The 18,410-nt window shown below is 47.6% G+C and overlaps 1 protein-coding gene across 1 annotated transcript in view; it reads right to left on the bottom strand.

Annotated features, from left to right (window-relative positions):
- The window catches only part of ANO2 (anoctamin 2), a 308,905-nt gene that overhangs the window by 66,385 nt on the left and 224,110 nt on the right, over nucleotides 1-18,410 (bottom strand). The window contains exon 19 of the mRNA XM_030538784.1: nucleotides 13,528-13,536. Coding sequence (XP_030394644.1) covers nucleotides 13,528-13,536 — 9 coding nt within the window. The remainder of the gene's footprint in view (nucleotides 1-13,527; nucleotides 13,537-18,410) is intronic.

The raw sequence follows: 18,410 nt of genomic DNA on the forward strand, positions 1-18,410 counted from the left end.
CACTCAGAGGCTTGCTGTGTAAAAGGAGTCACTAGTACAAAAGTTTGAGCACCACTGCTTTAAGGCATGCTCTTCACTCTAACCATACTAGTGGCTCTTTGAATCCTCTCCTATTTTGTTAGGTGGATGATGCCCATCACATGCATGCAGAGTAGTATACCTTGATTAATACCAGTGCTGCTTACTAGTATTGCAGCAACAAAGGAAATGCATAGCACGCCTATGTGGAGCAAGCCCAGGTATGTCTATACTGCAATAAAAAAAAAACACACCCGTGGCACAGAGTGTCAGCACCCAGGTTAATTGACTTGGCTCAAGATGCTCAGACTATGGTGCTAAAAATTGCAGTGTAGACATTCAGGCTTGGGCCAGAGCCTGGGCTCTGAGACCCTGCCCCTTTATGGAATTTCAGAGCCCACGCTCCAGCCCAACCCTGAATGTCTCAACTGCAATTTTTAGCTCTGCAGCCCAAGCCTTATGAGTCCAAATCAGCTGAGCCAGGCCAGCCACAGTCATCCCATGCATCTTTTATTGCAGTGTAGACATACTCCCTGATATTCTATCCAGAGCACACTTCATGGGTTCCTCACTAAGCAACATAGTCACATCCACCCTATTTAATAAGGTGTTGAGCATTGCTACTTTCCACAGGTGCTTGAAACTGGAGTAAGCTGCACCATGGAAAACTGGCTATTGTTGGTTTTGCCTATACTCTAGGGGTTTTTTACCAGAGCAGTTATATTGGTGGCTGGCTACCAATCATGAAAATTCCCAGGATGCACAAGGCTACAGAATCTCATTATTACGCCCCACAGTCATTCAATCACTCTACATTGTCAGATACCCTTTGTTTTAAGAAGTTTTAGGCAAGTATTGCAAACAACTCTACTCTCAGTTTTAATATCAAAAGGTTTCACCACTCCTGTTCTTATACTTCACCTTTTAAAAAGAGAGATAATTCAACTCAATGTAATTGTTCTGGAAATTACATAGTTTCTTAATTCTGTCATATTTAACTCTTGCTTTAGCTTTGACTTATGTATGCACTTTTACCATCATGTGTGTGGGGCAATTAGCAAACATTATTGCATAAATAGCATAAGAGTAAAGTGTCTGGTCTTCAAAAGACGACATAAAATCAGCTTCTTGATATTTGCATATGGATTGGGTGCAAACTTGCAGCTTTGTTTTTACTGTGACAATAGTTTAATGTATGGCTTGTATGCATTATTTATATAGACCAGAAGCAGCTCAGAACATTACCAGAAACCCACTATTTAAGGAAACAATAGGGTTACATCTGCAGTCAGAAATATGTATTAGGTTTAATCGATGTCCTTTGGAGGTGATTAATAAATCATGAAGAGCCTGATCCTGAGATGGGCAAAGGGCCAGATTTGCAAAGGTATTTAGCCACCTAGTGGGATTTTCCAAGACATCTAAGCAGATAAGGGGCCTAACCCTCCTGGACATTGTGTTAAACTCACTAGACACCAATCTGCATCTTTAGGTTCCTGAATACCGCTGTCAATCTGGTGCTGAGAACCTCCCATTTAAGTCAATGCAAGTCAAGGTTGCTCAGCCTCTATTAACATCAGGTCCTTTAAGACATAACTGAATACATATTAAAAGCTTTTATATATGTTTTGTAAACACCACAGTGACAATTCATGCTGAACATATAGCACAGCATAAAAACAATCCATTCATGAACAGAAAAACACCTAAAATGGAGATAATGATACTTATCTCCTTTGTAAAGTGCTTTCAAATGAAAAGCTCTGCATAAGAGCGACACATTGTCATCACTATTATCTCAGTAGCATTCTAATATCTCAGAAAACTAGATGAAAATCCCACACACTAAACAATAAAGGAACTTTAAAGCTGTAAAAAGAGATAACCGTAAATCTGTTCTCTTTGTGTATGGATGGCCCCTTTCTACTGCTCTGGCAGTGTGAAGGTGATACAAAGAATCAGTTACACTTACACTTACTTTACCAAAAATTTGCACAGCCTGAATGATGTCAAAGATTGAGACTAGGCACCGCAACGGGGCACACCCCTTCGTGGCCCTATAAGTACATTGCCCACTCAGGATCTTTCGGTCAAATACTCAGACCAGATTATTTCAGACAAATGCCCCTTCATGGAATTTAGCTTATTATATCTTTTACAGAGTGAAAACAACTTTTTTCATCTCCGATTTCATGCCCACTTTGGGTCTATATAGATGTCTTTTTTCCACATTCAGGAGGCCCTAGCTTTCCTTCTGAAACTGGGCTGTACTTCCTGGTGCAAGTGCTCGAGGAACCAAATAGGGGCAGAGCTCTTCTTAATCTGGTGCTCAAAAACAGGGAAGAATTAGTAGGGGAAGCAAAGGTGGATGGGAACCTGGGAGGCAGTGACCATGAAATGGTCGAGTTCAGGATCTTGACACAAGGAAGAAAGGAGAGCAGCAGAATACGGACCCTGGACTTCAGAAAAGCAGACTTTGACTGCCTCAGGGAACTGATGGGCAGGATCCCCTGGGAGAATAACATGAGGGGGAAAGGAGTCCAGGAGAGCTGGCTGTATTTTAAAGAATCTTTATTGAGGTTTCAGGAACAAACCATCCCAATGTGCAGAAAGAATAGTAAATATGGCAAGCGACCAGCTTGGCTTAACAGTGAAGTCCTTGCTGATCTTAAACACAAAAAAGAAGCTTACAAGAAGTGGAAGCTTGGACAAATGACCAGGGAGGAGTATAAAAATATTGCTCAAGCATGCAGGAGTGAAATCAGGAAGGCCAAATCACAATTGGAGTTGAAGCTAGCAAGAGATGTTAAGAGTAACAAGAAGGGATTCTACAGGTATGTTAGCAACAAGAAGGTGGTCAGGGAAAGTGTGGCCCTCTTACTGAATTGAGGAGGCAACCCAGTGACAGAGGATGTGGAAAAAGCTAATGTACTCAATGCATTTTTTGCCTCTGTCTTCACGAACAAGGTCAGCTCCCAGACTACTGCACTGGGCAGCACAGTATGGGGAGGAGGTGAACCAGCCCTCTGTGGAGAAAGAAGTGGTTCAGGACTATTTAGAAAAGCTGGATGAGCACAAGTCCATGGGCCGGATGCACTGCATCTGAGGGTGCTAAAGGAGTTGGCTGATGTGATTGCAGAGCCATTGGCCATTATCTTTAAAAACTCATGGTGGTTGAGGGAGGTCCCGGATGACTGGAAAAAGGCTAATGTAGTGTCCACCTTTGAAAAAGGGAAGGAGGAGGATCCATGGAACTGCAGGCCAGCCAGCGTCACCCCAGTCCCTGGGAAAATCATGGAGCAGGTCCTCAAGGAATCAATTCTGAAGCACTTAGAGAAGATGAAAGTGATCAGGAATAGTCAGCATGGATTCACCAAGGGCAAGTCATGCCTGACTAACCTAATTGCCTTCTGTGATGAGATAACTGGCTCTGTAGATGAGGGGAAAGCAATGTAGATGAGGGGAAAGCAAAGCTTTTGATACAGTCACCCACAGTATTCTTGCTGACAAGTTAAAGAAGTATGGGCTGGATGAGTGGACTATAAAGTGGATAGCAAGCTGGCTAGATCATCAGGCTCAATGGGTAGTGATCAGTTGTGCTATGTCTAGTTAGCAGTCAAGCGGAGTGCCCCAAGGGTTGTTCCTGGGGCCAGTTTTGTTCAATATCTTCATTAATGTTTTCAGATTACACTTAACTGGGAGATACGCTGGAGGGTAGGCATAGGATACAGAGGGACCTAGACAAATTAGAGGATTGGGCCAAAAGAAATCTGATGCAGTTCAAGAAGAACAAGTGTAGAGTCCTGCACTTAGGACGGACGAATCCCATGCACCGCTACGGTCTAAGGACCAAGTGGCTAGGTATCAGTTCTTCAGAAAAGGACCTAGGGATTACACTGGACGAGAAGCTGGATATGAGTCAACACTGTGCCCTTGTTGCCAAGAAGGCTAACAGCATTTTGGGCTGTAAAAGTAGGAGCATTGCCAGCAGATCGAGGGATGTGATCATTCCCCTCTCTTTGGCACTGGTGAGGCCTCATCTGGAGTAGTGTGTCCAGTTTTGAGCCCCACACTACAAGAAGGATGTGGAAAAATTGGAAAGAGTCCAGCAGAGGGCAACAAAAATGATTAGGGGGGTGGAGCACATGACTTATGAGGAGAGGCTCAGAGAACTGGGAGTATGAGGGCGGATTTAATGAAAGGGGGTTCCACAGAGGATGGATCTAGGCTGTTCTCAGTGGTATGAGATGACTGAACAAATGGTCTCAAGTTGCAGTGGGGGAGGTTTAGATTCGATATTAGGAAAAACTATTTCACTAGGGGGATGGTGAAGCAGTGGAATGGGTTACCTAGGGAGGTGGTAGAATCTCCATCCTTGAAGGTTTTAAAAGCCTGGATTGACAAAGCCCTGGCTGGGATGATTTAGTTGGGGTTGGTCCTGCTTTGAGCAGGAGGTTGGACTAGATGACCTCCTGAGATCCCTTCCAACCCTGACATTCTATGATTCAGACAGTCACTTTCTCTCTCCTTAAGAGAAGAAACCCCCCATTCCCCATCTCTCCTGGAGTTGGGTAATTCAGACTATTAACAACTTTCTCCTTAAATCAAGAGTCCCCAGCTCTCCTTCTGAGAGTTGGTTTTAATTCAGGTCAGTTGTAGGGTCTCAGTCAGCTTCTCCTCCAATTGGCCCTTCCCCTGAATTAGTTACTTCACCCACAGGCTAAGTGGGTTCAGCAGGCATGTCTTCCCCAAGTGGCATCTCTCCTGCTTGAGGGAAGAGGCAGCATATATACTGGTCTCTTTCCCAGAGCTCATCTCAATTGGCTGGGAGAGAGGGGAGCCTTGTCCCACCTGATCTCCCAGGCTTTTAGTTCCAAGCCCTGGAAGAATCAGTAACAGGTTTTGCCCTAAACACTAGTAATTACCGGAACCAATTCCTCTCTCCCAATCTCTTATTTCCTAGGTCCTTGTGTTCCTAAAATCTCTCAAAATCTTAAAGGGCCACACCGCATGATTAGATGGGCTAACCCCTAAGTCCCACTACTCTTAAGGAGACAGACTACCCTCTCACGAGGACCTTAATGTAACTGAGAATCTGACCCTTAATATTGTATTACATGGTCAATTCTCTTCAATTTGACACATGGTCATTATCAAATAATACAATGAAATAACATACAAAGATCTTTAATCTGCCTAATATAAATAAATGGAGAATCTTGTAGTAATGGATACTACCATGCACATGGGAGTCAGTCCCATTTACAATACATTTACATTAACAGGACTACTCATGTGCTTAAAGTTAGGCATGTGCTTAAGTACCTGCTCAATCACACCTTATATGGTGCATGATGTAGGCAGAGAACAGATTGATTTTCAGATTCCAGGTTGAGTTTGTAAGGTTTGGCATTGGCAGGCAGAAAAAAAAAGCATGTGCCAGATAATGCTTTGTCTGCTTTGTACTGTTCTGGCAACACAAGGCAACTATAAATTTGGCACAATGGGGCTGACAACTGCTTTGAATCCCTGGGGCAGCACAAAGCAACTGGAGCATACTAGTGAATTTGGTCCCATACTATCACTTATAAACCGAGAACATCTGATGGGAAAATTATTGAGACAATAAATCTAAAGCCATTTAGAGAGTAACTTTTCAGAGCAAAACTGTGCTTTAATTAATGTGGATCATTATCACTATCCTAATACTGACAGTGTGTTTTGAAACAGTTTGTCTATGAAATTACTTTATGCATAGGGTTATTTTTCCTACCTGTGCCCTTCAGTAAGTTGTCAGATACACATCCAGATGCCCAGCTACCTTCAGAGCTTCTCTCAAGGATCTCAACCCTAGCTACATTAACTGTCAAATCCTTTAATTGTCTTCATCCCAGACATATAATAGTTTACTCAAAAATCTCTCTGTAAAATCAGCCGTTCAGCCACTATTATACACTTTAATATAAGCAACTTTGGCCCAATGGAACTAAGCCAGTTAGCAAATTTACATTTCAATTTGTAATGTTCAAATTACAGTCCCTATGCTGAAGTCTCTTAGCAACATCTAATAGCCTGTTACCTGTCTAAATTGCATGCATTATTCTCAGATAGGATCTCAATGTGGAGGGAATACAGATTTAAAGATTTTATACCAAGCAGAGTAGAGTGGGTCAGGTTCCCTGCTCTGGTCAAGTTACGTTCAGTCCTCGGCTGTGGTTAAGGGGTGGGGCAAAAGGTGCACTGAACTTTGGCTGGCCCACTGCTAGGCTATTATCTTGAGATATATTAGAACAGGCTGAAGGATCTAGGATAAATCTTGGCCCCATTGAAGTCCACGGCAAAACTCCATTTTGGACTGCAATTGAACCAGAATTCCATCTTTAGCTTTTAGAGGTTTACATTTAGGAACAGATTTAGGAAATACCATTCTGATCTGCTACTGTTCTATATTTAGTTTATACAAGCATCAATAACCACACAAAGGTGCAAGTGAAGAATCGGGCAAAAAGGCTCATTTTAAAATGCATGGATTTTTTGCTCACAATTCTTCCATATGTTCTTGTTGTATTGTGCCATTCAATTTGTTTGTTCTTCAGCAATAGAAAGTGGAATTTACTAGCATCCTACTTGAGCATGACCTACTTGTTTGATAGTAATATATACCACCTTACTGCTAGCACATTAAATGAAACAGAGAGGGGCAGTGGGGAACAAAAGCAGAGGAGCAAGAAAGACAAGAAACAAAGCACAAAACTGGGGTGGGTGAGAGGGAGAAACTACATCAAAATGGGAGAACACAGAATAGGATGGAAGAGTCAATGCAGGGCAGATTACAGTGCCATTCAAGCTGTTTGTAGCCCTGAGAACTCTGTGGCTGGTGTCTGCCTCTGATTTAAGGACTTAGAAATGTCAGAGCTAATATAAACTTTATATTTCTAAAAAGTAAATTTCTAGCCTTTTTCCTTGCACAGTTAACCTTGAAAAACTAGTTTCTGGTGCTGGAAAGTTGTCAATGATTTATTCTAAAGCTTATTGGTTAATCAGGGCAGTCAAATTGTCCAGGGCTGTAGTTTGAGATCCATGAAACTATGGTGAATGGTCACTTGATTTTGGGGGGAGAATCCCAGATCAATTCATGGCAATGGAGGGTGGTGGGAGAAAATGGAGGGGAAAAGGTAGTCCCAACTATGTTACATTAGAGAACCATAAGCTTGCTCCCAGACAGCTGTTTGCAGCTAAGCTAGCATGGCTTCTGCTCATGAGGTACATCTCAATTGTCTGAGAGGCTGTCTAGTCTACTGGACTAAACCTTGGCCTGGAAGTAGGGTTGTCAACTTTCTAAATCGCACAAAACTGAACACCCTTGCCCTGCCCCTTTCCCAAGGTCCGGCTCCTGCCCTTTCCCCTGAGGCCCTGCCCCCACTCACTCCATCCCCCTTCTCTCGGTCACTGGCTCTCTCCTACCCTCACTCACTTTCACTGGGCTGGAGCAGGAGGTTGGGGTGCGGGAGAGGGTGAGGACTCTGGCTGGGAGTGCAGGCTCTGCAGTGGGGCTGGGAATGAGGGGTTTGGGGTGCAGGAGGGGGCACTGGGCTGGGGCAGGAGGTTGAGGTGTGGGAGGAGGTGTGGAGTGCGGGCTCCAGGAGGGAGTTTGGGTGTGGGGGGGAGTGCAGGGCTGGGGTAGGGATGTGGGAGGGGGTGCAGGCTCTGGGAGGGAGTTTGGGTGTGGGAGGGGGCTCAGGGCTGGGGCAGAGGCTGGCATGTGGGAGAAGGTGTGGGGTGTAGGCTCTGGTGGGGAGCTCTTGGCTGAGGCAGCGGGTATGGGCTCTGGGAGGGAGTTAGCGTGTGGGAAGGGGTTCTGTCCTAGGGCAGAGGTTTGAGGTGCAGGAGAAGGTTCAGGGTGTGGGCTCCAGCTGGGTGGTTCTTGCCTTGAGCGGCTTCCTGGCAGCAGCACAGCGGGGCTAAGGCAGACTAGCTGCCTGCCCTAGCTCCACGTGGCTCCTGGAAGTGGCTCGGCATGTCTGACTCCTACGCAGAGGGTTCTGGGGACTCTGCGCATTGCCCACACCTATGGGCACCACCCTGCAGCCCCCATTGGCTGCGGTTCCAGGCCATGGGGGCTGAAGGAGCAGCACTAGGTGGTGGGTGCAGTGCACGAAGCTTCTTTTATCACCCGTGTGCCTAGGGGCCACAGGGACATGCCAGCCAATTCCAGGAGCTGCATGGAGCTAGGGCAGGCAGGGAGCCTGCCTTAGCCCTGCTGCATCGCCGACTGGACTTTTAATGGCCTGGTCAGCAGTGCTGACTGGAACCACCAGGGTCCCTTTTTGACTGGGCGTTCCAGTTAAAAACCGGACACCTGGCAACAGGGCTGCCCGGGGGAGGGGGGGAAGTGCGGCAATTTGCCCCAGGCCCCGGGCTCTGTAGGGGTCCCCATTAGAATGGCTGAAGCTCCCTCCCCGGTCCGACCCTGCATCCACCTCTGCCCCTCTTCCGGAGCCCCAGCACATCCAGCAGCGTCCCTGGACAGCGGTGCAACGTGGCTCCAGCAGGGCCCCTGAGCTCACTCTGCTCAGAGCCATGTGGTAAGGGGGCAGGGTTGCGAGCTCCAGGCTGAGCTCAGCTCCATCCGTTGGGCCTGAAGCTCGCAGCCCCGCCCCCTTACCATGCGGCTCTGAGCAGAGGGAGCTCAGGGGCCCGGCTGGAGCCATGCTGCAGAGACACTCCTGGATGCACTGAGGCTCCGGGTGAGGTGGGAGCTGGGAGAGTTGGCTAAGGGGCAGGAAGTCCCAGGGACAGTCAGGGGACAGGGAGGGGGCAGAGGTTGGGGGAGGGGGCGGTCAAAGACAGGGAATGGGGTGGTTGTATTGTGAGCGTTCCAGGGGGTCTCTCAGGACTCAGCAGGGGGATGGATAGGGTTTGGGGCAGTCAGGGGACAGGGGTGGGGTCCCAAGGTGGTGGTTGGGAGGAGGGTCTCTGGAGGACGGTTAGGGGACAAGGAGCAGGATGGGCTGGGGATTCTGGGGGGGGGGCGGGCAGTCAGGGAGCAGGAAGTGAGTGGGGGTCAGATAGGGGCAGGGCCAGGCTGTTTGTGGGGGACAGCCTTCCCTACTCTAAAGCTCATTCGGCAGTTTGAGGCTTGCAGAAGAGCCAAGCTGTTAGCTTTTCCATTAGGGCTACCATCCCTTTCACTTCTCAAATGCCATATTATAGTCTATATTTAATTTCAGTGCCATAGGGAGATTCATGTCAGGGGAGAGTAGCTTCATTTAAAATTAGCCACTGGGGGAGGGATCACATGAGAAGAGCAATATCCTTCCCAACCCTACCAAAGGAGACCCCCACCCCACCCCTGCATTCCCTGAGGCTTCAGAGGGGTTTATTCAGTGGTTCTCAAGTGTTTGTACCGGTGACCCCTTTCACATAGCAAACCTCTGAGTGTGACCCCCCCCCTTATAAATTAAAAACACTTTTTTATATATTTAACACTATTATAAATGCTGGAGGCAAAGTGGGGTTTGAGGTGGAGGCTGACAGCTTGTGACCCCCTAGTAATAACCTCATGACCCCCTGAGGGGTCCCGATCCCCAGTTTGAGAACCCCTGGGTTAATTTAATTTTAGCACCCTGTGTCCATTCACATGCATATGCTATTTTGAGCATTTCAGTTTTCACAACATAGGCTCATCTCAGATTCTGGAACAAGCTCAAATGCTCACTTCGTGGAGAATGTGCACAAGGTATATTAAAGACAAAACCACAGTAACCGTCTCCAGTTTGTGAGGGACCCCATGGAGCCAATCTCTAGGAAATAGATTAATGCATGGAGGTTAAGTCCATTAATGGCTATTAGCCAGGATGGGTACGGAATGGTGTCTCTAGCCTCTGTTTGTCAGAGGGTGGAGATGGATAGCAGGAGAGACATCACTTGATCATTACCTGTTAGGTTTACTCCCTCTCGGGCACTTGGCATTGGCCATTGTCAGTAGACAGGATACTGGCCTGGATGGACCTTTGGTTTGACCCAGTATGGCTGTTCTTATGGTCTAACCTAAATGAACCCAAAGTTATGGGGACAGATATGAGTCAAGGAAGCCAGCAGAGTATCAGAAACCTGAAAAATCTTTGACTGGATGGGCTCAGGCGTTTGGTCATAAGCTGAGGTGGTTCAAAAGTTTTGGATTTTTTTTAAGCAGAATTTTTTTTTACTGTTTGTTTAAACAATCAAAACTCCACCAGAGAGGTCCTTTGGGGCCATCTGCCTGTCCCAAGTCAGGATAAAGGAGGAGGGTTGGGTGTGGGGCTAGCAACTCCACCCCGTAAAAAATCAACCTGCTACAGAAACACCAAAAATAGAGACAACAGAGACTTTTTCCCTGGAAAAAGAAGGGTCTTCAATTCGAAGATGCATCACGCTGGGTGGTAAAAGCCGTGAGGAAGCCACTAAGCCGATTACTCTTCTTGCAACCAGGAGGATTACCATAGGCACATGGAATGTGAGGACCATGTACGAGTCAGGAAAGATGGCGCAGGTTGCAGCAGAGATGAGGAGCAACAACCTGACCCTATTAGGCATTAGCAAGACAAGATGGACGCAAGCAGGGCAGAGACGACTGTTGACAGGAGAGTTGTTGCTGTATTCAGGACATGAAGAGAATGACGCACTCCACACACAGGGAGTAGGCTTCATGTTGTCCAAGCAGGCACAGAGAGCACTGATTGGTTGGGAGGCACATGGTCCCAGGATCATCATAGCATCCTTCAGAACTAAAATGAAGAGAATTAAGATGAATGTTGTTCAGTGCTATGCTCCAATTAATGACAGCGAAGCGGAGGACAAAGATTATTTTTACAACAGACTGCAGAAAATATTAGAGATTCTCCCAGACAAAGACATCATCATGCTTATGGGAGACTTTAATGCCAAAATTGGACCTGACAACACAGGATACGAACAAGTCATGGGGACCCACGCTCTGGAAGAGATGAGTGAGAATGGTGAGAGATTTGTGGATTTGTGTGCACTTAACAACCTGGTCATAGGAGGTAGCATCTTTCCTCACAAGCGGATCCACAAGAGTACCTGGGTATCACCAGCAGCATGACAGAAAATCAGATCGATCATGTCTGCATTAGCAAGAAGTTTAGAAGATCCTTGCAGGACGTTAGAGTTAGAAGAGGAGCAGCCGCGGCGTCCGACCATCCCTTAGTGGTGGTCAGATTGAAGCTGAAGCTGAAAAAGAACAGGATAGACACGTCAGACAGAAGAGTGAAGTATAATGTCAGCCTTCTGAAGGACCATAAGATCAAGGAAGATTTTGGACTGAGGCTCAAGAATAAATTTTCAGTATTACAAGATTGATCTGAGGAAGAGGAAGACAGTGTACTAAACAGATGGCAGAAAGTGAGAGAGACACTTAGGTCAATGTGCCAGGAAGTGCTTGGAATTAAGAAACACCAGCAGAAAGAGTGGATCACAGCAGAGACCTTGATCAAGATAGAAGACAGAAAGAAGAAAGCGGCAGCAGTCAACCACAGGAGGACTAGAGCAGCAAAGGTCAAAGCTCAAAAAGAGTATGCTGAAGCCCACAGAGTAGTGAAGAGGAATATCAGGAAGGACAAGAGAGAGTATGTGGATGAACTGGCAGCAGAAGCGGAGCAGGCAGCATACAGTGGTAATATGAAACAGCTGTTTGATACTACCAAGTGACTGTCTGGAAAGTTCAGCAAGCCAGAACGTCCCGTTAAAGACAAGCAGGGAAAGTCTAACCCAGGAATAGAATGACAGATGAACAGATGGGCGGAGCACTTTGAGGAACTCCTGAACAGACAAGCACCACTAAATCCACCAGATATCAACTCAGTTAATGAGAACCTCCCAATTAATTGCGATAAACCAACCAGAGACGAGATCAGAAAAGCCATCACGATGATGAAGAACAGGAAGGCGGGTGGACCTGATGACATCCCAGCAGAGGCCTTGAAAGCAGACCTGGATGCTTCAGTGGAAATGCTGTATCCCCTCTTTGAGAAGATATGGGAAGAAGTAGTGATTCCGGTAGACTGGAAAGAGGGATATCTCATCAAAATCTCCAAGAAAGGAGACCTTAACAGCTGTGCCAGTTATAGAGGAATCACACTCCTGTCGGTGCCAGAGAAGGTCTTCAATCGAGTCCTCTTAGAGAGAATGAAGGATGCCATCGATCCACAGCTACGAGATGAACAGGCAGGTTTCCGGCAGAACAGATCATGCACAGACCAGATAGCAACGCTTCGCATCATAGTTGAGCAGTCTATAGAGTGGAACTCCTTGTTGTACATCAATTTTGTTGACTATGAGAAAGCGTTCGATAGCGTGGATCGAGAGACCCTTTGGAAGCTCCTTCGGCACTACAGCATCCCAGCAAAGGTGGTCAACCTGATCAAGAACTCATATGACGGTATACACTGTAGAGTGATCCATGGAGGGCAGCTTCCAGGTACTAACAGCTTCCAGGTGCAAACTGGAGTCAGGCAAGCATGCTTGTTGTCACCACTTCTCTTTCTTCTTGTCATCGATTGGATTATGAAGACATCCACCTACGAGTGTAGGAACGGAATCCAGTGGACATTGTGGACCCAGCTTGATGACCTGGACTTTGCTGATGACCTTACACTCCTCTCGCACAGTAAACAGCAGATGCAAGAGAAGATCAATGTAGTGGCAGCCACGTCATCACAGGTTGGCCTCAACATTAAGAAGGACAAGACCAGGATCCTTAGGATTAATTCCACTAGCAATGGCCCAGTCACACTGAATGGAAGCCCCCTGGAAGAAGTGCAGTCCTTCACCTATATAGATAGTATCATCCACCAGCAGGGTGGCACAGACGCAGACATCAAAATAAGGATTGGTAAGGCAAGAGCAGCCTTCTTACAGTTCAAGAACATCTGGAACTCTAGAGAGCTGTCTTTGGCAATAAAAATTCGACTGTTCAACTCCAATGTGAAATCAGTCCTACTGTATGGAGCTGAAACCTGGAGGACAACCAAAACAACCATCAGGAAGATCCAGACCTTCACAAATAGCTGCCTCAGAAGGATTCTCCAGATCTGCTGGCCAGACACATCAGTAACATCCACCTCTTGGAGAGGACCTATCAACTCCCAGCAGAGGAAGAAATCAGAAGGAGAAGGTGGGGTTGGATAGGACATACACTACGCAAGCAGCCAATTAACATCACCAGACAGGCACTGCGGTGGAACCCCCAAGGCAAGCGGAAAAGAGGCCGTCCAAGAAACACCTGGTGACGTGACCTTCAGGCTGATAGCAAAAAAATGGGCTATACCTGGAACCAGTTAGAACGAATGGCCCAGGATAGAGGACTCTGGAGATCTGTTGTTGGCGGCCCATACCCCGATTGGGGAGACGGGCACGAGTGAGTGAGAGTTAAACAATCAAACACTGCAAGCAGCAAATATTTGGCCACATACTTCTGAAACTCCAAACCATATTCAGGTTTTGGCAGACTAATTTCAGCTTTTCAATAAAAAAAAACACAACAAATTTTGAAGGAAAGCAGACATTGTCTGTGATTTTTTTCTGCTTTTTAAACCCCCCTAGTTTTCGATCCAGAAAAAAAATTGACGGAAAATATTAGTCCAACCCTTTTAATGAGCTTTAGTGCCTTTTAGCACTAGCTGACGCTGAGAACCAGTGACACTTGTAAAGAAGTTTTCTCAAAACTGAGTTTGTGACGAGATGCAGAAGGTTTATTTTTCCCAGGGCTGCCTGTGGGGCGGGAGCAAGTGGGGCAATTAGCCCCAGGCCCCGCAGGGGCCACCACAGGAATATAGTATTGTATAGTATTGCAATTTTTTTTTATGGAAGGGGCCCCTAAAATTGCTTTGCCCCAGGCCCCCTGAATCCTCTGGGCGGCCCTGCCTGGCAACCCTTCCTGGGAGCAAGGCATGCCTGGATTCTAATCCCAACTGCCTTCTAATTTCCAAACAGGGAAAACAACACCTATCCTTGAGGGGTCTTATATGGATTAGTTAATATTTGTAAAGGGCTACATATATGCTACAATTATACAGAATGCACACAAAACCCTCTAGGGAACTAGTTGTCAACAGACATCCCAGCTTATTTGGAGAATTTACTTTTGAAAACATTTTTTTTCAATGCTGTCGATTGTGCATGGACCCCAGCACAACTGAGCTGCACTGGAGAACATTGATGGCGACCTGAACTTAAGACCCCATCCCTCCCATATAGTATAAAGTGAGACAGTCTGGTGGAGTTGCAACAAAATATACCATTTGACTCTCCCCAAAATCTGAAGGCAAGCCCTAGGCAGAGTTATGTGAACAGAGCAGACAGAAGTCTGTTACACTGGTGAAGGGATAAATGTTTGTATCACCCCGTGTTGTGATAGCAATCAAGGGATCAAGTTGTAAAATGATGGTATCTAGTAGTGTACAGCAAGGATCAGTGTTAGGTATGGCCTGTATTTAACATTTTCATTAATGATCTGAATGTGGGGGAAGGAAAAAGCATGTCAATTGAATTTGCAGATGATACTGAATTAAGAGATGATGTAAAACTTGGGAGTGCACAGAATCAAACACAGAGGGTATGTCTACACTTACGGTTTTGCAGCGCTGGTAGTTACAGCTGTGTTAGTACAGCTGTATAGGGCCAGCGCTGCAGAGTGGCCACACTTACAGCAACCAGCGCTGCAGTGTGGCCACATTTAACAGCACTTGCAGCGCTGTTGGGAGTGGTGCATTGTGGGCAGCTATCCCACAGAGCACCTCATCCCATTTTGGCGCTGTGGCTTGTGGGAAGGGGAAGGAAGTGTGATTGTCTTTCCGCTTCCTGTTCCAACGCCCCGTGGTGCTTTGCTACACATTCCGAGCAGTTTGGCGGCATTGTGATTGTACAGCGCTTTTTCTGCGACTTTTTGTTATAAATGGATCCTGAGCAGCTGACAACCGTATTGATGAATGTTGCCAGCACATCGCGCTTGGCAGTGGAGCTATTCCTTCAGCTGCAAAATGAGAGTGAGAGTGAGAGTGACAGTGAGAGTGCCAGTGACAGTGAGGAGTCAGACGATGATATTGAATCGCCTCACTGTGAAGACAGTAAATTGCTTGTAGCAGTAACAGACGTGCTCAGCTCCGTGGACCGGCGCGTTTGGGCTCGGGAAACCAGCACTCAGTGGTGGAATCAAATCGTCCTGCAATCCTGGGATGACGAGCAGTGGCTGCAGAACTTTCGGATGAGAAAAGCCACTTTCATGGCACTGTGTGCTGAGCTCACCCCTGCCCTGCGGCACAGGGACACGAGATTGAGAGCTGCCCTGCCAGTGGAGAAGCGGGTGGCTATTGCAATCTGGAAGCTGGCAACTCCAGACTGCTTCAGATAGGTGGCAAACCAGTTTGGAGTGGGAAAGTCTACCGTTGGAATGGTGCTGATGCAAGTTTGCACAGCCATTAATCGCACCCTGCTAAGAAGAACCATGACTCTTGGGAACATGCAGGACATTGTAGATGGCTTTGCAGAAATGGGGTTCCCTAACTGTGGAGGTGCAATAGATGGGACGCATATTCCTATTCTGTCACCACCCCACCTGGCATCAGAGTATGTTAATCGCAAGGGGTATTTCTCCGTGGCTCTGCAAGCGCTTGTGGATCACTGTGGGCGTTTCACTGACATTTACTCAGGATGGCCTGGAGAGGTGCACGATGCATGCATCTTTAGGAACAGTTCCCTGTTCAGGAGGCTGAGGGCTGGGACTTTTTTCCCAGACCGCAAGATAACAGTAGGGGACGTCGAAATGCCCACTCTGATCCTTGGAGACCCCGCTTACCCCTTAATGCCCTGGCTCATGAAACCATATACAGGGAAGCTTGACAGGAGCAAGGACCGGTTCAACTACAGGCTGAGCCGGTGCAGAATGACTGTGGAGTGTGCCTTTGGCCGTTTGAAAGCACGCTGGCGCTGTCTTTATAGGAAGCTAGATTTGGTGGAAAGCAGCATCACCGCTGTTACATCCGCGTGCTGTACCCTCCATAATATTTGTGAACGGAAGGGTGAAAGATTCAGTGAGGAATGGACCTCCGAGGTTCGACGCCTAGAGAATGAGTTTGCTCAGCCAGAGAGCAGGGCTAATAGGGAGGCCCAGGAAAGGGCTTCCAGGATTAGGGATGCTTTAAGGGAGCAATTTGATGCTGAGAGCCAACAGTAATGTTTGATGCATTTGATGTGCTTTGCTTTACCTTGCTGTATAATATTTACCACTTCCAGCAACAATATAACGTAGTGAAATAGAAAAAAAGAACTTTATTCAACATACAGTACATAACAGGCAAGGGGGTTGGGGTGGTGGACTGTAGATTCTCAGGTTTTAATATGTCCTATTTTGATCACTATTCAATGTCTGCTGCAATTCAGGATTACTATGCTGCAGAATAATGGGGGTGGAGTGAACAGGGTAAGAATTATAGTTCTCAGGGCTGGTAGGTGATCTTACAGGTGTTGGGGGCAGCTGGGGATAATAAGGAACTGGCTGCTGGAGAAAGTTGTTTTGTGGAAATACTGGGGAACAAGGAAGAGGGCTTTGGGAGGGCTGTGGGTTACCACGATACATAGTTGTCTGCATGGCTACAATAGACTCGAAAGACTCAGTTTGGCGAGCCAGGAGGCTTATCATCTGCTTTGTGGTTTTTTTGGAAGACAATTCCTTTCTCCTGCTTTCTGTTTGCCTCCATTCATGTACACTGCTTCTCCATTCACAGGTCTTCTCTCTCCATTCCTCTGTCTTCCTACTTTCTCTGTTGTAGTGGATCATAACAGATTTCATCAATTCCTCTTTTGATTTTCTAGGATTCCGTCTCAAGTTCTGCAACCTACGTGAGGCCGGTGATCCGGCTGCAGTAGTCAAGGTCACTAGACAAAAGGGAGATAGAAACATGTAATACACAGAGTCTACATTGTTTATTATCACTTGGTGAAGGACTTTTTAGACTTTTGGTAGCATCCTTCTCACATACCTCACATAACACAGAGAGGGCTGGCAAGCTAAGTCATGGCGAGCAATAGGGTGAGTGGTTTTGCCCCAATTTCCCCTTGGGAGTGGGAATTGACCAGTGGGTCACTGGGGTTTATCAGCAATGGGTACAGGAGGTAGCTGGTGTCCTGAAGAGGGGACAGTAGTGAACAGGAAGGTGGAGAGCTAGCTGCTTGGGTGGGGGGTGGTCTATGGTCCGCATTCACGCTGTCCTGCTGGTGGGGGGGGGAAAGCAACGCGGTGCTGGATGCCTGCTTGGGGCGGGGGGGGAACACCAGAGCACACCGCGGTGCTGGATGCCTGCTTGGAGGGGGCTGTGGGGAACACCGGAGCACATCGCGGTGCTGGATGCCTGCTTGGGGGGGGGAACACCGGAGCACACCGCAGTGCTGGATGCCTGCTTGGAGGGGGGGGGTGGGGAACACCGGAGCACACCGCGGTGCTGGATGCCCTGCTTGGAGAGGGGAGTGGGGAACACCGGAGCACACCGCGGTGCTGGATGCCTGCTTGGAGAGGGGGGTGGGGAACACCGGAGCACACCGCGGTGCTGGATGCCTGCTTGGAGGGGGGCGTGGGGAACACAGGAGCGCACCACGTGGCTGCCTATGTGCGGGGGGGGGTTAAAAACAGAGCGCCATGGGCTGGGGAAACGCGAACCTGGCGCCCTGCACTCAATTATCCCTAAACTCTCAACAGGGTTTCCTACTGCCAGACATATCACTGCTGCGTGTTACCTGGGAAGAGAGGGAGGGTCTTCTACAGGAATGTGGATACCGCCCTGGCCCCTATGCGGCTTGCCTGTGTGCAGCCATGGTCCCCCCACCCCTCGCTGCACAGTGGATCGGACGAGTTAGCCTGACTGGGACAGGGACCACGGTGGCTCTCCTAATCAATTTGAGAAAGCAAATTGCAAACGCTCTTGCAGCAACATTTCAAGAGATTACCGAGGCAGATTACAGAGACGTGATAGAGCAAATCAATGGACTATTCCACGTTTAGGCATGCATGCAGGCAGCCATAACCAAAATCCTCCTCTCCCAAAACATAAACATCTACTTACCCCGAGCACGATCCTCAGCTTCTTCCTCAACATCAACTTCCAGCTGCTGCGACTGGCTAGCCTCCTCCGGGCTTGAGAAGAGCTCCTGGCTGCATGTGTACTGGGACTCCGGGGTGTCTCCCTCCATGCCAGTAGCCTCACTGTCGCCGTCCTCTACACCCTCCCCCACTTCTCCCTGCTCTGAACTCTCCATCATGCTCCTAGGATTGGCAGTGGGGTCACACCCAAGTATGGCATCCAGCTCCTTGTAAAAACGGCAGGTTGTGGGGGCAGCTCCTG

The sequence above is a fragment of the Gopherus evgoodei genome, chromosome 1, assembly GCF_007399415.2.
Source record: "Gopherus evgoodei ecotype Sinaloan lineage chromosome 1, rGopEvg1_v1.p, whole genome shotgun sequence".
Classification (NCBI taxonomy): Eukaryota; Metazoa; Chordata; order Testudines; family Testudinidae; genus Gopherus; species Gopherus evgoodei.